This window comes from Mesoplodon bidens (assembly GCF_964165515.1).
Source record: "Mesoplodon bidens genome assembly, chromosome: 13".
NCBI lineage: Eukaryota > Metazoa > Chordata > Mammalia > Artiodactyla > Ziphiidae > Mesoplodon > Mesoplodon bidens.
Genome location: NC_138169.1, coordinates 61,381,608 through 61,407,532, shown reverse-complemented (window position 1 = coordinate 61,407,532; position 25,925 = coordinate 61,381,608). Strand labels below are relative to the sequence as shown.

Sequence of the window (25,925 nt, the reverse complement as noted above, 5' to 3'; positions counted from 1 at the left end):
ATCTAGGTATGTTGAAAGGGGGCTAACAAGACAATGCACCCATCTGCTGGGGCAGGGGGATGGAGGATGAATGACTTTCCAGGCAGGAACGAGGAAATGGAGTGTGCAACTGCTGCTATTGCTAAATGGGGTCTCTAATTCCTCTCTCCATAATGGTAATGACTTCCATTTATACGGTGCCTTTCATCGGTTCTGATCCGAGGGAGCGCTCAAAGTCCTCTTTTCACTCCACTCCTAAATCTGGTCCTCGACAGGGTAAAGAATGATATCTGTATTTATGCCGTATCTATTTTGGAGAAGACTAGCTCATGTGAAATTGGACATTAAGATGCTATGGAAATGAACCCAAAATGGAGAAGGAAGAGGTCGAGGAAGAGAAGGTATGGAAAGGAAGATGCTTATTTCTAATCATGACCTTCAGTACCATCCAGCTGAACAGACACCTCGACTCAGATACTCTGAAAGATCTTAATGCCTCCAGTAACCTCAGCCTCATCCCATCTGTCTCCCAGCTTTTAATGGGACTTGGCACTCTTTGGAGCGTATAATATTAAGGTGAATGCATTGGGTTCCAAGTGCTCCTAAGGACATTTTTTTCCTCATGCTTTAGGGATTCAGGAATAGAGGGGACGTTTAGGATATAGGCAAGGAGAGGCCAAGGTTTGGAAGGAAAGGGAATGATAAGGAATCTGGTCTGTTCCAATAAGGTATTCAACAAGATGTGTAGGCATAACTCATATAGACACAGAAGCCACTAACAATTAAGATTCATGAAAATGTTCAGAAAAAAAAAAAGAAAAACCTCATACAACACAAAAATAAGCACAAAGCAGTGGCATTAATAACTCAGGGAACTGGATTTCAGTAAGGACAGAAGTGGAAACCCTGTCAATGTATATATCAATATTTCCAGGCTGATATTTAGAAAAGTTTAGGCCATAAGAAATCCTCCTTCATTGGTTGGGAACTGAATAAAGGGATGCCTTTTTGTCTTAATTACTCTCTTCTGCACTTATCACATAATCACTGTGCAGATGCCCTAGGGGAAAGCATGTAATCAGAGGATAGATGGGATTCTGAGAGGAAGGGTGGTGGTAAGATATAGGGACACTGGGCTGGGGACCAGGACCTGTGTTCTAGACTTGGCCTTAACTAGTTGGGTGACATGCAGTTGAGTTGCAATGCAGTGGGCAAAGCCCTGGGCTTAGAATAAAAAGTGACAGCTTTCTGAACTTGGACAGGTCACCTGATCTCTGAGCCTCAGTGTCCTGATCCATAAAATGGGAATGAAAATATTTCTCTTCTAAGATTGCACGAAGGATGTTATAAGAAATACATGTGAGATGGCTTTAAGAATTGAAACATGCCATACAAAAGAGGTCTGGCCCAACTCTTTGAGTTACAAATTGGCAGATAGTACCCCAGAGAGATAGGATAACATGCCTAAGGTCGTAACAGAGCTGGGCGCAGTACTCAGTTCCTAGGCTGAATCCAGCTTTCTGTGGATGGCTGCAAAACAAGTAAGAGGCTGGGGAAGGGGAGGGAGAATTTTAAATGAAGTAACGACCACCTTGTGAATGCAAACACAAGGAATTTTGTATGGCTAGAGTGTGGCTGCCCTCAGAGACACAGTGACCGGAGGAACCCCTAGCTGGCAAAATTCAACCAGAACCCAGCTGTAATACGGTCCAGACATGCAGACGTCCCAATAAGACTGCTGAGAACCCTAATGGCAACAATGGCTGGTTTTAGCTTCTGAGACCTTGTTTCTCAGGTCTGTTAACTTACGATTCTTGCTTGTAGGTTCTCAGCAATAACATACCACCATTGTTTTCTAGCTAAACAATGCCAAGAAAATAGAAATAAGAATGCCTTCTGTCATGGATAGTTCTGGTTCTATGGATAAATTTCACCACACTGAAAGAGAAAGCAACAGCACTTCTCATGTTAAAGTTTAATCTTTTAGCAACTCCTGTCCATGTGGGCTTAATTTAGGCTTTGCACAAAAAACAAACACCTTCAACAAAGTCTGCTGATCAGAAATAGGGAAACCCAGAAGAGCACATCCACTTGGGCAGACATGAAGTGTGGGCCATTAATCACCTTAGCAAGTGCAGGAAACATGACTGCTAATTGGTCTCTTCATTAACCAAGGAGATCATCTACCATGACAGCAACTCAAAGCTGGGGGTGATTTGGAGCAATATTTAAGTAGCTTCTAACTCATAATCATTTTTCTTTCTTTCTTTTCTTTCTTTCTTTCTCTCTCTCTCTCTTTCTTTCTTTCTTTCTTTCTTTCTTTCTTTCTTTCTTTCTTTCTTTCTTTCTCTTTCTTTCTTCCTTCCTTCCTTCCTTCCTTCCTTCCTTCCTTCCTTCCTTCCTTCCTTCCTTTCTTAATAGATCTTTATTGGAGTACAATTGCTTCACAATACTGTGTTAGTTTCTGTTGTACACCAAAGTGAATCAGCCATATGCATACACATGTCCCCATATCTGCTCCCTCTTGACCCTCCCTCCCACCCTCCCTATCCCAACCCTCTAAAAAGGAAACCATAAACAAGACAAAAAGACAACCCTCAGAATGGGAGAAAATATTTGCAAATGAAACAACAGACAAAAGATTAATCTCCAAAATATACAAACAGCTCATGGAGCTCAATATCAAAAAAACAAACAATCCAGTTAAAAAATTGGCGGAGGACCTAAATAGACATTTCACCAAGGAAGACATACAGATGGCCAAGAGGCACATGAAAAGATGCTCAACATCACTAATTATTAGAGAAACGCAGATCAAAACTACAATGAGGTATCACCTCAAGCCAGTCAGAATGGCCATTATCAAAACATATTTCTTTTTGAAATCTGCTGGCCTAGAAAATGTCTCTAAATCCTTATGAATAGACTGCCTTCACCTTCACTAATTATGGACACCACATGAAGGGAGAAGACAAACAAGGGATACACATCATAAACAGAGGTGAAATAGTGCACCCAAAGCTTATCAGGGGTGATCAGTCCTTTAAACCAGGCTTTGGCCAGAGGGTTTGTACTGTCTGGGGGCAGGGACAGCACGAGGAATCCTTTTAGCTTCTGCAGCTCCTAAGAAAGGAGTTTCTACCTTTTTCCTAGTAAATAACTACTCTGTTCTACAGGAGTCTTTTATCATCTGTGTGATGTGTGGACACGGACAAAGGGATATTTATGCAGAAGTGTGAGGCTTCCATGGCAAGGAAGGTTTATGTGGGTGGGCAGGTTAGCAAGGAAATTCTCCCAGCAACTGACAAGGAATGAGCTCTTCCTAGTATACTGCCACCAGCACTTCAGTTTAGAGATTAGTGGGCAAATCCCATCCCCAGTGGATGTGAAAAGAGACACAGCAGTAGGTTCCAGCAGAGGCAGGAGGCCCACAGTGCCTTTCAGTCAGGTTCCCCCCACCCCCACCTTTATGCAGGGAAATGACAGGTCAGGGCTTCACTTTAGGGGTCTACCAAGAGCTGCTTATCAAATGCCAAAAAGAGGACAACATGGCTTTGAGCTGTGGCTTCCTTATCAGGTAGACTTCAAGATTCACTGGTCATCAGCTTCCAATGGCTCTCCTGTAGGTGTTTCAACCTAGGATGTGTGACTTCTAGAGCTAGCATGTCAGGTAAACTAGATATTCATTCCCATCCAACTTTGACATTCTTGGGATCTTGTTGGTATTCCTAGAAAGTTTTAGAGGTTTTATCCAACTAGCAAATTTACCATCAGATCAGATGAAGACTTAGGCATAGCGTCTTTAATTAAAAGCATAAAGGTAGTGGGTATGGTTGTAGTCTTGGCAGCTACTGGGGCTGCCTCTGGGCCCACAGTTCTCAGGCAATGGCTCCAAGAGAGGAAAGACAGAAAGTAACTGATTAAACAATGCATAAAATGTGCAGCAGACTCAAATTTGCACGGAGACCTGTTTTCATTTGGTTTCTACCTCTCTGCAAACTAGTGAACCCAACGTGCCAGAGATGGCGGACTGCTGAAGAGCAGGGCCCAGCAACCAAGTAACAGGACAGTCCAAGTTTGAAGAAAATTCGGCCTTACCTGGAGATAAGGAGGAGTCATAGGAACTTCTCTCCTTGCGGTTCATCTTGAAGGCTTGGATGTCCTTTTCCCTGTACGTCCCAAAGCCTTCATAGCTCCTCCTTTTACTCCCACTCACATCACTGTCCCACTTGTCGTTCGGAGGGTTCATCTCACTGAACACATCCAGGCTCTCTGGTCTTGCGCTGCTTCCGTCCCCGCCATTGCCAGAGTACCGTTTAGTGCACGAGTCCACAGGCTCGCTGCTCAAGTCACTTTTGTCCTTGGCCTGCGTCCAATGCTGGGCATCAGAAAGTGACAGCGTAGACAGGGTGTCCACCTCAAAGTTGTTCTTGGACGCTTTGTGGCCGGCTTCACTGTGCTGGTGCTTCTGCTTCTCCTTATGCTTGTTTTTCTCACTCACAAGTGAGAGCTCTTTGTCTGCGGTGCTCAGCCGCTCGCTCAGGATGTGGCTGGAGAAGGCTGTGGCTTTGCCTGCAAAGAGACCACTCAGGTTGTCGTGGGCCCCCAGGAGCCGGTCTTCCTTGTGCTTATGCTTGTGTTTGTGTTTCCTCTTGTGGAGCCGACCACTGGACAGACCGGCACTGCCCACCTTGGGAGGATTCAGGGATGGCTGCCTGTCACCGAGGCCCATGCCCACGGGCCCCTGCAGGTGCACTCCATGCTTTGCTTTATGCTTAGCCGTACCAGACATCTTCACATGGGAGCTTGTGTGAAACTGAGGTGGTGGCACTGTTGGCCTCATGAATGGGGACGCTGCTCCGAGCGTGTGCGACAGGTACAGAGGAGCTGGGTACTGACTGTAATAACCAAGGTTCATCATAGGCATTGATGTGTAAGGCATTCCATAGGGTGCATAGTAACTTCCACTGGGAATAGGGTAGCTGAACCCTTGTAAAAAAGGCACCTTTGTCATGGTGTCATTGGTTTTTGCAGGCCTACCACGCTTCTTCTTTGACTTTAAGTCTGAAGTCCTACGAAGATAGAGCAACGGGTCATATTGGATATATGGCACCGGGTAATAGTGATCAAAATTAATCCGAAAAATGCTGGGATATGGATTCTCATGGTAAAAAGTATAACTCCGGTGAGAGATCCTGAACACTTGGAACTTGGTGACGAGCTCTTCCAGGTCTGCCAGAAACTGGAGATCATCACGGTTTTGCAGGCTTTTCCGTTTCCTCTTGTGCTTTGGCTTCTTGAGGCTTTCGTGGGCCAGAAAGTTGTCCACAATGAGATGCTTCTGCCGGTGGCCATGCCGGTTCTTTGTGCTGGTGTCAGATGGGATGGCCTCCGGGTTGTCCAGGGAGCAGAAATCAAAAGAGTACCTCCGTCGGGATTCGGAACTCTTCTCTGCTTGGTCAGACGTGCTGTTGTTGTCTGTCCCAATGCCACTGTCGCTCGGGATCGTCTCCTCACTGTGGGACTCGCTCACAGGGGACAGTGTTATCTCCTTGAGTGACCCGATCTCGCAAAGGTGTGAAGGGGAGTTGGCCATCAGCCTGGGTGGAGACAGCTTCCAGGTCCCACTATGGATTCCCTTTTGGGTTTTGGTTGGAAGAGCACTGATGGGCTGGAGATTTGGCATAGTTTTCAACTCTGAAAAGTTGGTTTCAGTGCTGGCGGGGCTCAGGTTGCCATTGGACCCACCTAACTGTGTCGAAAGTGGGTGCATAGCTGCTGGTGAAGACGCCACAAGTGACTGAAAGTTGGAAGGCACGACGGGAACATCCGGCTGGCTAGAAACTGGCCTCGGGTGCTTGATGGCTGTTTTGGGTTCTTCGGATGGGGGTGGCAGCTCTGCCCTTGGCTTCCTGCCCCTCTTCTTGCCAATGTAGATGGTGCCCCTCTTACTGACATTTATCTGCTTGCCCAATTTGCTCTCGATTGCTGCTGCCCCAGGGCTGGTCTCTGGGGGAGCTTTGGCCTTCAGCGCAATGCTGCTGGAGCAGGACAAGATCTGGTTCAAGATATTTTTCCTTTTGAGTGTTTTCATCTTATTGATAGTTTTGATGGTCTTCTTATCCAACACCCCAAGCTTTCCAACTTTTTTGTGAAATTTCATCTCACTCATGGGTTTGTCCTCTCCTGGCACTAATTGGGCCAACTTAGCTAAACTACGTCGTCTCTTTCTTTTCTTGGTTCCAGGAAATTCCCGGCTGATGGGACTGACTGGACTGGTGGAGGTCCCCTCATGAATCGTCTCAACCGTGAGCAAAGGCTGCTTCTTTGGTCGTCCCCGCTTCTTTTTTACCGGCGTGATCACAGTAAGACTGTCTGTGTTGGTGTACAGAGGGCTGGACGGGGTTATGGGGTAAGCAGATGGCGGTTCCACCATCAGTTTATCGGAAGTGGCCATGACTGCCTCCCGCAGGAGACTGGTGGGTTTTGGTTTGCTGCACGTCCACCTCCGTTTTGCAGCGAATTTGGGGTGCTGGATTTCTGGCAGCTTTCTTGGAGAGTGATCTGTGCATGTTGGAGGTGTCACGACCATGGGTGGCTTCCGCTGCTTAGATACACCTCCAGGAACAACTTTCTCAGCATTTCCACCAGTTTCAAGGCCAGCTGAGGGGGACTCATTCTCCATCATTCTACCCAACTTAGGGACACGGGGATCTTTCTTATTACCCTCGGGGTTGGAAAGTATCCTATTAACTACTTCGCTGCTCATAGTGATTCCAGAAGCCAGGGCTTTCTCTGGCATGATCTTTTCCACCACTGCTTTGATGGACTGTCTCTTTTTCCTCTTATGGCTGCTTGGATCTAGGCAGGGTGCCTTGATAGGGATAGTAATCCGGACATGGCTTGAGTCATTTTCAGGATTACTGACGGAACTCACATTCTGCCTGACTGGTGATGCCTCTTGGGCATTATCTGCAGAGTAGCCTTCCCTTTTCCCTTCTGTATTGTCAAATGCTTTCTGAGCATTCTTGACCCAGTCTAGGTCTGAGTTTGGTATGGTTTGACTTATCACATCTTTTTTACTGGACTTTTTCTTGCTGCCTATAGTAGTAGGTGGTTCTGGGGGCTCCTTTGCACCTCCTCCATCTTGATCTACCAAGGGCTGGAGCCCACTGCACTCAGCAGAGCTGCTGGGTGGAGCTGGCGAGCTGTGGTTGCTTGGAGATGGAACCACACCTCCCAAGAGCAGATCTTTGCTACTGCTGGACAACTGACTCCATGTGCTCCCTGCACTGCCTTTCTTCCCCTGGGCCTTTGCAAAGGAAGCCAGGGGCTCAAGAGCTGGGATCTTGCTGGTGCTTGCAGTTTCTCTGCCAGACTCTGTACTGATGAAGCAATTCTGAGTGGCAGGTCCATTGTCAGAGTTGGTGGACCAGTCCACGTGGTTCTGGCTGCTGCTTTTTTGCTGGTGCTTTGGTTTTAAGGTGTCACCGGTGAAGTCCTGTGGGAGGCCTGGGTCATAATGGAGAGCTGAGTGTTTCTGTGGCCGCTCATAAGCCTAAGGGTGGGTGGAGTGGAGAAGGAGAGAGAGAGAAACAAAGATCAGCATGGTGAAACTATTTAAAATTTAATGTCAAAAGGCTTAATTATTCAAAAGTTGGAAACAGACACCTTTAATTCCAGAATGCTTTGTGAAGGTTTTTTTTCAATTTCTTTAGTAAAAATACATTGTGTTGATTTTGAACATTAATAAGGATGCTATAATCGCTTTCTCCCCCTAGATAACAGGAACTTTAACCTATCTTGGTTTAATGCAATCTCAGAATAAGAACTGTTTAGAGTCAGGAGGGGCCCTAAAGGTCCCTCAGTCCAATGCTTCTATTTTCCAAATGAAGACTCTAAAACTTCAGCCGTGGAGAGTCCTGCCCAAGGTGGCAGAGTTCAGGAGTGCATCTGAACTTCCAGACTCCATGCACTTGTTTCCCTAACTCCAGCTGCAGCTTATTTTTGCCCCAGCTTCTTCTCAAACACACATCTTTCCCTTGCTTCTGCCTACTGCAGTTCATTTCTGTTTGGAGTTTATCCTGGAGTTCAGCATCTCTGCACTCAAACAAGCAACTCATTAGGAACCACTGCAACAAGGAGAAAAAGCACAAGTTGAGGAATTAAGGGGGGGAACTTTGACGACTGCATGGGGAAAAGTGGGCCAGTCAAGGGCATAGAGAAGAAATGAAAAGAAGGAAAGAAACATGGAAGAGCCCTCAAATCTCTGTTGACTCTAGGAGTGGTGCGTGTTTGGGAGTGAGCCCGCTAAGACATCCTTAAGCCCACATTAGGCCCTGACTACTCTCTTGAGAAAATGCGTGGATATTCTCAAAAGGAACCTTGAAAAAAGAAAAAAAAAAAAGAAAAAAAAAAAAAAAAAAAGGAAACAAGTCTCCTGGACAAATGTGCCAGGAAAAAAAAAATCATTATCATTCAAGATCACTCCATTGGACTTTGTCAGCTGTGTTTTTCCCTACATTGGCTCTACATGAATGTCTTCAGACTTTGCACCTTCCTTAGACTAACTCTTCGGCCAGCAAAGGCAGAACGTGTGCTAGAGACACAACATATCCAACTTCTATAAACTCACAAAGGGAATGGATAGTGAACACACTGTTTTGAGATATTAAGCTATTTGTAATATAGATATGTTTACATTGTTCCAGATAGATTTTAAGCCAGGCTATGAGTACAAAGAAAGCAGTCTTTAAAGCTTATTATAAGTCCTGTTTTATACACAGAGGATGTATTTCCCTAAGATTTGTTAAAGAAGGGAAAATATTAGTAAATTAAGAAAGCTTTGATAATATCCCAACTAAGAAGTATATGATGATGGCTTAGTGAATTTAGGAAGTTTTAGCCTATAATATGTATCTGTTTACCTGTCTATGTATGTATGTATTGTACGTGTCTATCTAGCTGGCTAGCTAGCTAGCTATATATCTATCACCTATCTCTTCTCTGTCTTTTGCCATTGATGCTATAGGATTTACGCTTTATTAGAAAACATCTCTTATCGTCCCTGTTAAGAGTCAAAATGCAGATGGCAGAAGGAATTATGGGTAAAATACAATATAGTTAAGCAACCAGGGTTTCATTCACACCAGTTCCTGGAATCCCTAGCATTATTTTCTGCCTCCCTGATTTTGTGAAATCCTGTTTATACTTCCAATATTGAAGCATATTTTTTAAGAATCATGAGAGAGCTTCCCCAAGCTAAGCCTGTTAAGTGCCCAGGAGAAAATTAAGAAAATAAAGTATTTAATTTTTTCTTCACCTTGCAGTTTATAGTAGAGACACTGCCATCATCAACATCTAGAGAACTAATCCTGACACTTGACTTTGGCTGCTAGGTATTACTGCTGTGGACATAGGCTCTATCTCATTTTTGGCAAAAATAGAGATATCTTATTCATGGCATAAAATAGTAAATTCTACTTATCTTTTATGAGTCAGGGCTTTGTTAATTTGCCATTTATGCTTTGGATTTTAGTTGGCACTATGTGTATACTCACAGCATGACAGGCTAGAAGAGGGCTTGGAAACAAAATTTCCCACTTCTTTGGGTGACAAAATAATTGGTTGCTCACACTAGAACATTCTAGAGAGTTAGTGGTAGCACTTAATAAAAATTGTAGGACAAAAGGTTTAAGTTATTTTGGACCTGGGCAAAACAGCACTCATAGCCACCCTCTCACCTCTACCCTTGTCATCAACCCCTCTCCACTTTTCCAGATCTGTATACTGAAGTCCACAGAGGGGCTTCGTGGTAAAGCTGGAATCTTCACCCCTAATTCCCATCCGTTTTTCCCTATTGCTCCATCTTATTCTTGGCAACTAGTAGAGTCCTTCATTAACTTTTCTTTATATTCTAATCTCAGCTCAATCCTAGTGAGGCCCCCTACCTTATAGAAATACTCCTATTATAAGTTTTCATGAAACCATGTATCTCATCTTTGTTGTACTTATCATAGTTTTAAATTTACATTTGATTTTTGTACTAATTGAATTAATGCCTGTCTCCCTTTCTAGCCTGTATACACCATCACAGAGATACCAAGTACAGTGCCTGGCAAATAGCAGGCACTCAATAAACATTTATTGAATAAATGAAGGAACATCCATTTTACTATGGGTATTCCATTTTGTCATTAGTGAGATTAATGACCTGTATATTGCAACATATTGTCTGCAGACACTGTTACCTCCTTCAGCCTAATTTCTTATGCCATTCCTTCTGCATGCACCATTGTCTCTCATGAAGACATCTATCACAATCCTTGTAATGCGATGTGCCATTTATTTGTATACTTTTCTGTCTCTCTCTCCTAGACTGTAAGTACTTTGAGGTCAGAGACACTCATTTATCCTTTTATCTCCAGTATCTATTACAAAGCAAACCACCCAGAAAGTTCTCAATAAATGTTTGTTGAATGAACAAACAAAATAATATTTAAGATGCCTATTACCATGACAAAATATATGGCTGCACACAAAAGACAATAAGCCACCAATCACTCATTTCATAATGGCTCATGATGAAACTGGAGGGCTCAGATGCATTACATGTTGAACAAAAGACCGTTCCCAAATACTTAAGGACTAAAGGCACTTGCAAGGTAACTCCCCTTCAGCGCAATTTTTACTGTTAGTTCTTTCTCATCTCCCATTAATTGTTTCATTTTCCAATTAACCCTGCTTCTGGGGAAGCCCATGTGACTGTCAGGAGGGTGGATTTCACTCTGGCAATTGAAAGGTGGGGCCTGCTCACTTACACTCAGGGCAGACCAGCTGAAAGTAAGCAGTTAAGCATGCCTGGTTCCCAGTGCCTCCATCTGGACACTGCCTGATCCCATTGTTTCTACCATTTCAGCTGCAATTTGCCCTGCTGGGAGAGCTTGGCAATCAAAGGGCAGGGTGGACAAAAGGGAAGCACAACAAAAGATCAGCAGTAATGGGGGGGAAATGGTGCTTTAAACCCAGCGCTCAGACGGCTGCAGTGAAGGGGCAAAGAGGACTGAGAATGAGTGCTTTTTAAGGGGTCCAGGAGAACAAGGCTTCCTTCCAGCAGTGGCTGATGGCTATATCTCGTTGCATTTCACAAAATCCCATTTCTTCATCTGTCAGCCATGACAGATTATATACACAATGGTGAGACTGTCAGTTCCAATATGCCCTTCACTGAGAACTGAGCACTTACTCCATTGAGACAGAGCCAGACGTCGCAAAACAGGCTCCCAGCTCAATGCAGGGGCAAGCGAGCTCTCCCTCCCATCCTTCTCCAGAGGTCTGGGGATATTATTCCATATAGGGGGCTTTGACTTGCGGCCTTATTAACCCACATAGCACTTGTTTCCACTTCCCCTTTAGATTTTTCTGGGGGATCAGACCTGAATCTTTTATGAACTTTATACTACCCTCAGCCCCCAGCAGGGCTATCTCTGAAATGGTTAGCAAATAAGGGAATAGCTGATGAGATTCTACATTGGGCCAGATTATTTTTATGGAAAACTTTTAATACCGTCAAGCTCAGCATGTCTCTTTGAAACCGTGCACCTCAGACTGGGACTTGAACCCACATGCTGGCACTCAAACCCAGCCTAAATCCAGATTGGGACTTGAACCCATGCGGCCAGGACTCAAACCCAGCCAAAACCCTGATTAGGGCTTGAACCCACACGGCTGGGACTCGAACCTGGCCAAAACCCACGGTCTTCCAACTGAGATCACACACCTGGTTTCAGGACTTAATGAAGCTCAGGTTCTTGATGTCTCATCGCAGAAAGAATTCAGTGAGAGACCAAGTGATAGGTAAGAAGTGGATTTATTTAGAGAGAAACACACTCCACAGACAGAGTGTGGGCCATCTCAGAAGGTGAGAAAGGCACCAGAGTATGGGGTTGTCAGTTATTACAGGGGTGGGTAATTTCATAGGCTAATGAGTGGGAGGAGTATTCCAGCTATTTGGGGAAGGGGTGGGGATTTCTAGGAATTGAGCCACCGCCCACTTTTTGATCCTTATGGTTGGCCTTGAAACTGTCATGGTGCCTGTGGGTGTGTCATTTACCTTGCTGATGTGTTCCAATGAGTGTATACTGAGGCTCAAGGTCTAGTGGAAGTCGACCTGTCTGCCATCTTGGACCCATTTGGTTCTAATCAGTTTATGTCATGTCCTCGGGCTATGTCATTCTTTCTAAGGTTGTGTACTGACCCCTTCCCTCCAGTTTCATCTTGGCTGCTTCCCCATCCCCACAAATTGATTGACTGTTTGTGGAACTCACAGTCATTCTGAAGGTATGGCTTACTTTTTATAAGAGCAGTGCTTTCCATGCACCTTGAGCCTAGGCCAAATATTCATCAGGGAAACACCATTCTCAAAACACTAGACAGATTTCTCTCCTACAGAATGTGTTTATGGAAGGAAGTCCTTCTGTAATGTGAAGAATTATTTTGTAAAGTAGATAACTATCTCCTCCCCCACAACCAACGTATAAATTGGCTTATACAGAATCTAAATTTTGTACAAGTCAGATTTCTTTTTAAAAAGCACTTTATTTTTACATAATTTAAAAACAAGCATTAAATCACTGCATAAAAGCTTAAAAGTCTATGAAAATGGAAGAAAGGAAGTCACCCAGCCTTATCTCAGGCTTATCTAAAGCAAGTTTTGTCACAATGAGAGGACGACATGACGATTTGGGTCTGAGAAAAGTCATATCAAAAATCAAAAATCAAGACAAAAAAAATCAAAAATCAAGCATGACTTTGTGGATGATAAACTACGCTTTTGGGTTAGCTGTGTTTGTGCTACTTTTGAGAGCAATAATTTAAATTTACTGTTTGTGGGATATTTTGCTTTACATGAACAGGAAAATGTGCCTGGGTATGAAGGAATGAGGGAGCTTTATCTCTTATTTTGGCACCTGGTACTTCTCGAGATGTGGTCCTAGATCCCTGTATCAGAGCCACCTAAGGTACTGGTTGCTAATACAGATTCCTAGGTCCCACTGCAGATAGGCTCATTCGCCATCTCCCAGGGTGGGACCAAGGAATGTGCGCTTTTTTTTTTTTTTTGCGGTACGCGGACCTCTCACTGTTGTGGCCTCTCCCGTTGCGGAGCGCACGCTCCGGACGCACAGGGCCAGCGGCCATGGCTGACGGCCCCAGCCACTCCGCGGCATGTGGGATCTTCCTGGACCGGGGCACGAACCCGTGTCCCCTGCATCGGTAGGCGGACTCTCAACTACTGCGCCACCAGGGAAGCCCAGGAATGTGCATTTTAACATGCTCCCCAGATAATTCTGATATATAATTGAGTTGTAAAACCACTTATCTAATGTTTTAACACCATAATTCCTCTGGGGTGGGGCTCTTCAGTGGTTGCTGTGACATTCGCAGCACTTTTTGGTGGTAAATATGCAGAGCAAACCACCACAGGCCTGTTAGGATATGTAATTTGGCACCACTGAGTATTCCTGTTTTGCTCTCTGAACTCTTTGTAATTTACATAGTAAGAAACTCTTAACACAGTCCATCCTCTGTTTAGGTTTTCCAAGTACACTGCATGGTGGGCAGAGGTCAGTTATATGGGTGGATGAAAATACTGTCCTCCCAGAAAGAACTAGGCATGCAGGGGTTCGTGACCTCCCACCCTGGGATTTCTATTTCCCCAACTCATCCAAGCCAATCCCCAGAGCTCTGGGGAATCTTGGCATTCCACCCCTGAGTCTCGAAGCAAGTGCTCAAGCCTGAGCAAGAGCTGAGTGTGGGAGAAAAGGAATGCAACCACACATTGTCTGATTAAAGGTTCTCAACCCTGGCTGCATGTTAGAATCATCCAGGAAGCTTCATAAAGAACACCATAGCTGGGATCTGATCCAGACCAATTAAGTCAACATTCTAGAGGTGGGACCTGAACAGTAGTACATTTTTCAAAGCTCTCAGTTATCCCAATGTGCAGACAGAGTTGAGAACCACTGGATTATATCAAAGACAGGGGTCTGGGTTAGGGACTAAAGAGGCTCTGATATTATCAGGAGATGTTCCAGCTCAGTGGTTTTCAAATGTGTTCCACAGAGTCCTAGGATTTTGTAAAGACATTTCTGAACTGTAGCCAGTGGATTGGGCAACAGAGAAGCTCCATTCTTTTAACCCCCAATTGAACAGAGCAGCCTTGCAAAGGATTTCATTAAAGAGAAAGGAGGTGGAGAGAGATGGTTCTGTCACTTAAGAAAAGACTGAAAATTACCATTTAGGCTCATGAATAGGAGGAATGCACATGCCAGCTTCCATTGAACTTGCTCTCAAAGCATCTCTCCTCAGCCCAGTTCGTTCCTGCATTTGCTAATGGTAGGTAGAGAAGAATGTCACTAAGTACCCTATTTGAACCAGGGCTTTATGATCCTCTGATTCCATAGAATTCCATGAATGTCTGTGTCCTTTCAAAATTCATACGTTGAAATCCTAACTCCCAATGTCATGGTATTAGGAAGTGGGGCCTATGGGAGCACAATGTGATTAGATCATGAGGGTGGAGACTTCATGAATGGGGTTAATGCTCTTATAATAAAAGAGACCCCAGAGAGCTCACTTGTCCTTCACCATGTGAGCACACAGAGAGAAGACGGCCATCTATGAACGAGGAAGCAGGCTCTTGCCAGACACTGAATCTGCCAACGCCTCGCTCTTGGAATTCCCAGCCTCCAGAACTGTGAGAAATAAATTTCTGTTTTTACAAGCCACTCAGTCTATGGTATTCCGTTATAGCAGCCCAAACAGACTAAGACAATGGAACACAGAAAAGCCCCGAAATGGACATGAAGTTTCCAGTTACGTATATACAGTCCTCATTTCCTGTCACATGCATTGCCCTGGGAAGTTACCTTAGTGTGGTTCCCATAGGAACCATTCCTGATTTGTTATTTGGGGGCAGTGAGTGATATTAAAGCACTCCTTTTATTGGGGGTGATAACAGCTTATACAAATACAGAGGCCACTATCATATGCTTCCTTGAGTACACAGTAATTCTGCATAATTAATGATTGCTGACTTGGTTCCAACCATAATGGTATTAATAGGTATTAGACTTAACTTTTCTATGGAAATAAACATAAAACTATAAAATACATGAGGCAACTATTTTCAGGCTTTGAGCAACAGGTAATATGGGCCGTGATTCTAGATAGAAGGAAACTTAAGAGGCTCTGCCATACCCCTAGTTTTCTGCCCAGGAGAACTTTCTAAACCTGGGCACAGGGAAGTGGAACCCAGAGAACTGTAATTTCACTGGGTAGAGGAAACAGAGATTATAGTTTGAGGCTTTTGAGGGGACTAGAATTTGGGGGACAGGGTACCTGAGAAGAGGGAACTATGTAGAAAAAGAATCCTAGAAACCTTAATAGAAATACCCTATGTCTTTGGCCAAACTTTAGTCTGCACTTGAGGGCAAGATTCCATGAAGCATAGCAGATATTTGCTACTGGGGGCTATAAGCTGAACATAGAGTTCTAAGGTCACATAATATTGGGCAGTGTTGGATTTCTGACTAGCCAGAATGGGGAGACTTTAATAAATATCCCAGATGGTCAGTTGATATCCCAGAATTGGTACTCCTTAAGAGTAGAATTACTCGAGCCCTAGAATAAAAGCTAGCAAAGTCTAAAAAGAACACTTAATAAGATAAAGCAAATCTGCCAGTAAATTAACTACCAACCATAACAAAAGTCAAACTCTTTAAAGGAAAACAAACAAAGAATTATTAGACAAACACTGAAGCAAATATGATGCAACCCAGGAGGGTAGATATAGATCCAAGGCCCTCAAAACAGCCATTATAAAGATGGTCAAGTAGTAATGAAAAGATGGGAATAACTGATGAACATATGGGAAATCTCAGCATAGAGATGGCAACTATACCAAAATAACAAACTGAAATTCTAAGTTGGAAAAATACAATATCTGAAATGAAAAATTCTCTTGATGGGCTTAATAGCATACAAGACACAGTAGAAGAGAAGCTCGGAGAACATGAATAAAAGACAGCAGAAATTATCGAAATTGAGGGGTGTGTAGGGTGGGGGAGGGAGATTAAAAAAACAAACAAACAAACAGCACTTCAGTGACCTATAGAAAAGCATCAAGTGGTCTAACATACATATAATTAGAATCCCAGTAGAGAAGAGAGAATAATGCATGTGGATTCACATAGCTAAGAATCTCAACAAATCCCAAGCAGAATAAGCACACAAAAAAACTATATTGTAAACAAGTTGATGAAGTCCAAAGAGAAAATGTTAAAAGCAGCCAGAGTAATAAGACATTATATACAGGGAAATAGTGACAAAAATAATGTCTGATTTTTATCAATAAAAATCAAGCCAGAAGACAATGAAATAATATCTTTAAAGTACTAAAATGAAAATAAAGTCAACTTAAATTTCTCTATCCCATGAAAACATTCTTCATATATGAAGGCAAAATAAAGATATTTTCAGATAAATAAAAAGTGAGGGAATTCACTGCTGGTAGACCTGAATTACAAGAAATGTAAAAGGAAGTTCTTTAGGCTAAAGCGAAATGACACCAGATAGAAACTCAGATCTACATGAATGAATGAAGAACATGGAAATGGTACATATGTGGGCATATATACAACGTCTTATTCTCGGTCTTAAAATCTTCAAAAGGCAACTGAGTGCTTAAAGTGGAAATAATAACAGTGTATCATGAAGCTTATGACATTTATAGAAATAAAATGTACAGTAATAAAACAAAGAGCAAGAGAAGGTATATGGAAGTATACACTTGTAAGGTGCTTATATTTGAAGAGATGTAATATTAGATTAAAGTAGATGTGATACTTTAAGGGTGCATACTGTAATCACCAGAGCAACCACTAAAAATAAAACAAAGTTGTATATCTAAAATGACAATAGAAGGAAACACACGGAACACTAAAAAGGCGTGATTTGTCCAAAGAGGGTAGAAAAGGAGAAAAAAGAATGAAGATAGATGGGAAAAACAGAAAACATATAGTAACATGGTAGACTTAAGCTCAACAATATAGGTAATTAACTCTAAATATACTAAACAACCCCTCCCCCCAACAAATGAACAACAGAAGACAAAGCCAAACCAAAAAACAGGTGGTAGATTGTCAAACTGAATAAAAAAGTAAGACATAACTATAGGCTGTTTACAAGAGATACACAATAAATATTGAGTTGGCCAAAAAGTTTGTTTGGGTCTTTTGTAACATGAAAAACCCGATTTAACTTTTTGGCCAACCGTATACAAAGATAAAGACAGCTTAAAAGGACGGGAGAAGACATACCACACAAACACCAAATTTTAGAATGCTGGAGTGAATTAATATAGTGCAAAATGGGCTTCAGAACAAAGAGTATTACCAGAGGTAATAGGGACATTTCAAAATAAGAGAGTCAATTCATCAAGAAACAATAATCCTAAATTTGTTTGCACCTCGTAACATATACTTGGATCAAATGCTTGAAATGAAAATGAAGAGAATTAAAGAAAGACATAGCCAATGACACAATTAAAGGGATTTTAACACTCTTCTTTCAGTAATTGCTAGAGCAAATTGACTAAAAAAAAATCAGAAAAAATATACAGAAGATTTGATCAATGCTCTCAGTGAACTTAACCTCACACAACTGCAAAATACCTTCGCCAAAATATGCTGGATCACAAAACAAGTAGGGGTGGATAGGGAGCACATGTCAATGTCCTCAAACATCGTTTGTCAACAAGAAAATGCCAATTAAAACCACCATGAGATACCACTGAACACCAAGTAGGATAGCTAATATTAAAAATATTGAAGATAACCAGCATTGATAAGGGTATGGACAATTGAAACTCTCAACTCTCATCCATTGCTGGAGGTAGCACAAAATGGTACTACTTTGGAAGCTGTTTTGCCCATGTTTTATTTATTTATTTACATCTTTATTGGAGTATAATTGCTTTACAATGTTGTGTTAGTTTCTACTTTATAACAAAGTGAATCAGCTATAGGTATACATATATCCCCATATCCCCTCCCTCTTGCCTCTCCCTCCTACGCCCCCTATCCCACCCCTCTAGGTGGTCACAAAGCACCGAGCTGATCTCCCTGTGATGTCTTTTAAAGCTAAATATACACTATGACCCAGCAATTCCACTCCTGTGTATTTACCCAAGAGATAAGAACATGTATCCACAAACAGACTTTTACAGAAACTTTATAGCAGCTTATTCAGAGTAGAAAGCACCTGGAAACAGCGTAGGTGTCAATCAACAGAAGAACACACAAACTCATCAATACAAAGAACAAAGTATGGATATATTCCACAATATGGATAAGTCACACACATGAAATCATGCTGAGTTTAAAAAGCCAGACTCCAAAAACGTACACACTGTATGATTTCATTGCATAAAGTTCTAGAACAGGTAAAACTAATCTATTATGATAATAATCAGAATAGTTGTTGCTTAAAGGTTGGGTGGGAGTGGGAAAGGGCAGGAGGAAAGTTTCTGGGGGTAATACACCTATTTTGTATCAGGATAAGAGTGTGAGTTACACAGCTGTATACATTTGTCAAAAACTCTTTGAACTGTACACTTAAGATGTATACATTTCAGAATATGTAAATTTTACCTCGATTATGTAAAAGAAGGAGAGAAAATACATCAAACAAAGATTACTAAGAGCTCTCTATAACACATACACACTCACACTCACACACACACACAGACACACACACACCCCAAAGCCACTCAGCAGAACTTAGTGACACTTTCTTTCCAATGAACACCTAGGCAGCCAACAACTCAGTGTTTCCCCTTCCCCTTCCTCACTCTCCCCTTTGCTCAGGGACAGCTGAGGGAGTTGATCCCAAAACAATGGAGCCTGAATCAAGGAGACAGGTGCCTGTGGCTTCTTGCAGGCCCCATTCTCTCCTTTCCTCATCCTTGGTGGCTTCCCTGACCTGGGCCAACAGGTAGAAAGGTGAAGTCCCCCTCCACCCCAGCCACAAATCCACCTTCCTTGAGGTAAGAAGGAAGCTTGACAAGAACCTGCTCACAAATCCGTTAACGCTGCCCCGCCTCCTCTGTAAATCATGTGAGATCCATCTGGGTAATGACTCCTCCAGTGTAATTCCCTATTAAGAGGCTTTATCTGGAGAGATAAGCAGCTGGCTTCCGTGTCACTAATTGCTGTCTGCTGTGATTTTAAAACATCTGCACCATTGTGCTCTTCATTTTCATATTCTAATCACCCTGAAACTTGAAAAAGGTACATCATTGATTGTTTCTATGGGTTAATTAGTACACAGTCTCCTTGTAGAGACAATTTAGAGGCAGCCAGAACCTCAATCAGGAAGTTTGTTTAAAAAATTAATAACATTGGCGGTGGCTGGAGGGACTGTCACGTTCAGGGACATATCAGGGCTCTCCTGGTGGGGGAGCCACCCTTTGTTATGCTCCAAAGAGGAGGGAAGCCAACAGGGCAGGAGGCAGGGGAGCAGGGAGCAGCAAGTGCAGCAGGAGTGCGGACCCGGCCTGGTCCCCAGTGGACCCCACCACTGTCTCCACTGCCCTGCTCCTTGCTGTACCACCTCCACCTCCACTAGCCTGAGTCTCTTTCCCTGTCAGCACAAATCAGGACTCTGATGAGGACTGAACAAAATACCTGAAGGTGAGAGGAATTTGTTAAAGCAATAAGAGCATGAGAGATGATTTCATGTTTTAAAAGTCTGTTCATTGTTCCCTCCCCCTCCCCCCACCTCAACTGTGGGAGGGGGGCTATAGTATAAATGAAAGACCTGGACCATATAGAAGAGTCACACTGGAACCCCGAGCTTCACAAATTTAAATTGCACGTGATTCACCTGGGGATCTTGTGAAAACGCATATTCTGATATAGAAGGTCAGGGGTGGAGCTGTGATTCTGCATTTCTAACAAGCTCCCAGGTGGTGTCCAAGGTCAACCATTTGAGATGTGCTGGCCCAGACCCTCTTTTCTCAAGCCTTTGACTGAGGTCACTATTCCTGAGATCCAAGGGACAGCTGAGAGGCCGCAGTGTGGTGGGGAGGCTTGAGATCTATGCGAGGGTCTGAATCCCAGGACCACAGTGCAGGACAAGTCCTGTGGCCTCTTCCTATCTTAGCTTCCTCATCTAGAAATTAACAGCAGTATCCATGTCAAAGGGGAGTGAGAGTATTAGCAGCTGGTGAGCGTAAAGTATTTAACAGTGCCTGGCCCTTAGTAGGTACTATGTTAATATAGCTAAATGTTTGTATTGTATTTTTCAATAAACTACTTTTCTGAAAAGTAACATCCAGCAGAAACGGGGGGTAGGGTAGAGGCATTAACCAGGGAGCGCCTCACTTAAGCTCGGATGGTGCGTTCTTGCAGTCACTCATTCCAGAAGTCTGTCGCTACCCCCACCGCCACCCTCAACCTAACGCAATGTTCAGAGCTCAAGGTCTTCCTTCAGAGCCTCCCTGGGACCCACTTGACAATACAGAGTCACGGGGAGCTTACTTCTGCACAAAATACATTGTTCTATCTATTAGACACTGCTTTCCCATTTTGAGCCGAAGTTCTGTTTGCCCTTGGATTATTTTGCCAAGCTGGGGAGACAAGCATCCCTGCAGGTGTTGGCCTGGATCTGAGGACCAGGACCCTGTAACTGCAAGTGAACACGCCCTTGGGAGGGTGTTCCTGGCAACCCCTCCTACAACAGTTCTTAGCAGGTCTCAAAGGGGCTTCCCCAGTGGGTCTGGAAATGTGCTATTGTTAGGGGAAAATGCTAAAAAACTGGGCTTTCATTTATGTGACATACAAATAGAAAAACAGCCTCTCAGCAGACGAGCTAGAAGTCAACTTAAGAAAATTTAGAGAAAGAGAGAAAATGGTGTGGAGCTGCAGGCCTACCGCTTCAGAGGCAGCCATGGCGTAAGCTTGGTGGGGCTAATTGGACTGCACATCGCCACATCCTTCTGGAAGGGACATGGAGGCCTCCTGATTGAGCCATTCAGGTGCTGAGAACTTGCTGAAGCAGAATCCCACCAACAGTACCACCTCTGCCCTGCTCCAGCAAACCGGCTTTGCCCGCCCTGCCCAAGCTTCTCTAGGCCTTCAGCTGGGTCTCAGGAGCCCTAAGGGACAGGGAACAGTCCTGGCCTGGGACATATTCTGTAGTGAAAGTCCTAAGCCACAGGAGCACACTGATCCTGACGATGAAGATGAAGCATCACGGAGCAACAGTTGGGTTTTAAAAATGTGTCAGCTATTCTCCATGTGGCCTATTCTTCAGGCCACTTCCTCAAAAAAGGAGGAAGAAGAACATGTTCTCTTTTCTTCTTTGAGAATCAGTAGCATACGATGAAGTGGCAAACTAGCGGGGTGGAGTATTAAGGTCTGAATGTCACATCCACGAGAGAGGTACAAAACCATAAGTGCATTCAGAGTGAGAACCAGAATGGCCCAGGATTGGAAAAGCTATCTCCTAAAGAAAGCTGGATGAATAAGGGGAGTGGATGGCTAATCTGGCCCCAAACAGGGCATTTCGCAAACCTGCCTGCAGCTAAGAACTACCAGTGGCCTCTGTTAAATTCACAGTTCACCAGGCCTCTCTCCTGAAAGTCTGGAGTCACGATTCTGGGCTAGGGCCCAGAGAGCCTTACTTCAGCCAAGCTTGGTAAACACTTGGTAACCTAAGGGCTTCTATATGGAAGGGGTTAAGAATTGTTCAGCTTTGTTCCAGGGTGGAGGAGTAGCAGAGACCAGGCAGGAAAGGGCCCAAAGATTAAGCCCAAAGATTATATCTAGCTTTTGCTTGTTAGAGGAAAAAGTCTTAAGATGGGAGAGGGCGGAGGAAAAGAAGTATTTTTTCCCTCTTTACCTCATGTTTCCTTTCTATAAATCCATTTTACTGCAAAACTGGTGCTTTTTACCAGTAGAGCTAAAATAACCATTGATTATAAATCAAGTCAAAAATGTCACGGAGATGCTGAATTAGCCTCCTTTTAAAAACCAGCTTTTAAAGTTTCCCTTAAATACTGCAAACTGCAGGCATTTGGTGCATCCTTCATTTCGCATGAGTCTCATTTAGAAGAGGGCCAGGAGGGCAGAGAGAAGGCAAGGGGCTAGCCTTGTGGGTGGGGGCTGAGACCCAGAATCATTTTTGCCCCTGGAGTGTGATCGTGTCCTAGGTGGCTGCCCACAGTGATGTCCCTGGTGCGGCAATCACGTGGGTCTCTATGTCAATCAGTGCTGACCACCCTTAGAGTCTCCTGTTCAGTTTGTGCTCCTGAACTTTCTCTAGGAGGCTTCCTGTTTAAGGTAGCATGGCATCTGTCACTTATGGATTGTCTTCTATCTTCTTTTGAGAGGCAGTGGAGCAGAAATGTGTAGCAGTGAGGAGCGCAGACTCTTGAGCTAAGAAAGCGGTATTAAAATCTTACTAGCTGTGTGACATTGGGCAAGTTGCTTAACCTGTCTGTGTCCCAATTTCCTTAGCTGCAAAACAGGGATGATAATACACTTACCTAGTAAGGTCAATAGGTGAATCAAATATGTCAATCTATGTAAAGCACTTCATCCAGTGCCGGGTGTACAGTCAAGGCTATTCCAGTGCTCACTATGCAGTGGAGAATCCCGAGGGCACGCTCAGAGTCAGGAATCAGAAGGAACTCAGTTCAAATCCTAGCTTTGCCTCTTACCACCTGTATGACCAGGGACTTGTTTCTTATCTTCTCTACTTCTAAAATGGGAGAAATAACATGCCTGCCTAACAGTGTTGTTTTGAAAATTAAACATGACAACATTGGTAAAAATGTTATCATAGAACACATTGTAAGTGTTCAACAATTTCCAGTTATTACTAATATTATAACTTTATGATTATTAATTATTTGGGGATGGGGAGGGTGGGAGGCAGGCCCAGGAGGGAGGGGATATAGGTATACATATAGCTGATTCACTTTATTGTACAGCAGAAGCTAACACAACATTGTAAAGCAATTATAATCTAATAAAGATGTAAAAAAAATAAAATAAAAATAAAAATAATTATTGGTATCACCCTCCCTACTGCATCTGAAACTCAGTTCTCTAGTAAGAGGGGTCAGGACACATGCATCCTTTACTCCTAGCTATCCTCACAGCCTCCAGGTGAGAGTTTCAGCTCAAATTCCTGGGTGTGATGCCAGGTCTGGGAGGGGGTTTCTGATAACCAGAGTGACACGAACTAGTTTGAAGGAGAATCCATCCCAAGCACACTCACTCGTCATAATTCTGCAGAGTTATTCTGGGCCAAATGGCTTGGCCTTGATCTCTCCAGCTGTACCTGGTGCCTTCCTGGAGTGAATATATCTTATGGTGTCCATTGTCTAGAAGTTGTGAATTGGACACACATTCTCCCCATTGTCCTTGACTGTCGTGATTTAGCTTAATAGGGTTTCAGGCCCTTTCTGCACCAAACCATAGAAAGCAAAGCACTGTACAGAGTTCTTGTTGGGGTTGTTTTGGGTTGGGGTGTTGCCATGCTATAAATTCATGGGGACAAAATGCACCACTTACTATCTATGATGAATACGCGCCTGTCTGTGGGCAGCTGGCATCACTGAAAGGTGACAGAGAAGTTGGATGTAGGTTGAAAATCTATGTCTGCCTCCATTAGGTCAGGGTCTGGTGTATCTGACTCAATTTATTCTGGAATCATTCATGAAGCAAATGTATATTTGGCCGGACTACAGATGAGGTACGGTGCTCTCACAATCTTAGACCCTCTTCTCCTATGACAGAGGAAGACACTGAATCAGAGGACTAATGGATTGCTCAGACTCACACAGATAGTCATGGTCAGAGTTGGTCCCGAGTGTCCTGACTCCAATTTCCAGCTGCTCCTTCTATTCCCTTGTGAGAACCTTCTCCATTTAGGAGACGAGGTGCAAGTCACTGCGATGACACCCTCTGTTCTGACATTACTCTCTGGGACCTGTAAGTTCATGCACTTCGCTGAACCTTGTTGCACCTGTTGGACCTACCCCCATAGCTCTGGATTGAACATGCCTCCAAGGTGAGGCCAACCTGAAGCTTCTGTCCCAGCTTGGTTGCTGGATTATCTCTTTCAGAATTTGTGCCTGCCTTTCCCTCAGCTCCTTGTCAAGTTTGGTCAGAGAGCTTGGCCTTAATAATTCCACTTGCTCCTTAAGTGGGCCCAATTCTCAGACACCCGCCTTGTCAATAACTGCTTTAATAGCAGTCACCTTGAGACCCTCCTTCGCTTGGCCCACTGGCTTAACCATGTCTCAGGTCAGGTAATTCTGGGCTCGTTTTCAGCAATTCCCCTCAGGCAAGAAGAGACAGGGGATGAGGGACCTAGCAGAGCCCCTAGGAAACACCTCATCATTCAATGAGACTACTGCATCCCAGAGAGGGCAAGCATCTTGCCCCGGCACTTCCTGATGGTACGGCATTAACCATCAGGCAAAAATCATACAGTGAAAAGCTTCCTTCTGCGGCCTCATGGATGCTGAGGTATGCTACGTCTTTTTCTTCCTGCCTTTGCTGACTCTGCACCAGGGCATAAGGCTTTTAAAGACAAAGACGCATCCCATGCACAGCTGCAGGTCAACAGAAACTTACCTTCTATAACATTTACAGACTAATAGTGTCTTAGCCTTGCCTCTCCTTCATTCTAATGCTCCCCAGGCTCGCCACTGTCCACGTAAGGATCTTAATTTCATTTCCTCTTTATTTAATTAATCGGGGTTTCAGCTTTCGCTTGACCCTTAACTAGTGGTGCAACCTTGGGAAGTAACCTGACCCGCTGGGTATCCATCCTTCTTTCTGTAATAGAGAAATGATCACCCGCTTGCCCTGAGGATCTAGGGCATGTGAAAACATTCTGGAAACCATAAAGCACTATATATATGCATGTCACTGCGTTGTTTGTTATTGCTTGGTTGAGAACTCATCTAACGATTTCAGAAAGTCAAGAATGCTGACCACACTCCCTGTAACATCAGCATGAGATGCAGGGAAAAGTTAAGATAAATTTTAGTATAATTTAAAAAATCATATTATTTCTATACACTTTCTAAGGACTTCTAAAATCTTACCACCGTCTTTCCATGTCTCAGCTGAAGGGGAGGGAGGGGAGAGGAAGGGACGGGCACAGAAAACACAAACAACAGCTCTCCCCACTCTGGCAATAAACTTCTAGCTCCAAAGTAGGTTTTATTTAGTGTGCCATAAAAACAGTCATTTCTCCCACCATAAAAGAAGCCTGACTACCCAGCCTCATTTTTCTGCAGTTAGTTTGTGGGTTGAGCGGGTCCTAGTTCTGGAACAGGCTACAGCCTGCCTTTCCTCCTCAAGCCTATGCTCCCTCCCTCACAGCCCCACATATATGGAGAAATAAAAGGCAATTTTAAAGTATTTTATTATGTGTGAATTTACAGGGGAAAAAGTATACATTTTTGGAGATGGAAGTAAGATTTAATTGTCCCTCTGTTTTATGGTTACTGCCTCATGGGTATGTACCAGACAGCTTGGGCTCTGTAGCTTAAAAAAAAAAAATCCAGGTGAGATTGAGGCAATTTTCCCAGCCATTATACAGACCCTGGAAAGTTTAGGTCATTCTGGAGAAATTAAAAAAAACAACACACACACACAGGCTCAAGAAGGAAAGCAGCACAGTAGGTTCCCTAAGCTGCACCCACCTATCTCTGAACTTGTGTTGTGCTCTTCTCTCAAGGCCTTGGAGAGCTGACTGTGCTCCTCTGAATTACCTGGGTAAACACTTGACGCCATACACGAGGTAATTTACTGAATAGGTGCCTAAATGAATCAGTTCTCACGAGGAGTGAGCAATGTACT

At 43.6% G+C, this 25,925-nt stretch overlaps 1 protein-coding gene across 3 annotated transcripts in view; it reads right to left on the bottom strand.

Annotated features, from left to right (window-relative positions):
- The window catches only part of SETBP1 (SET binding protein 1), a 375,817-nt gene that overhangs the window by 108,645 nt on the left and 241,247 nt on the right, over positions 1-25,925 (bottom strand). For all 3 annotated transcript variants that reach the window (XM_081251708.1, XM_081251710.1, XM_081251709.1), the window contains one exon: positions 4,078-7,537. In XM_081251708.1, the coding sequence (XP_081107834.1) occupies positions 4,078-7,537 (3,460 nt within the window). The remainder of the gene's footprint in view (positions 1-4,077; positions 7,538-25,925) is intronic.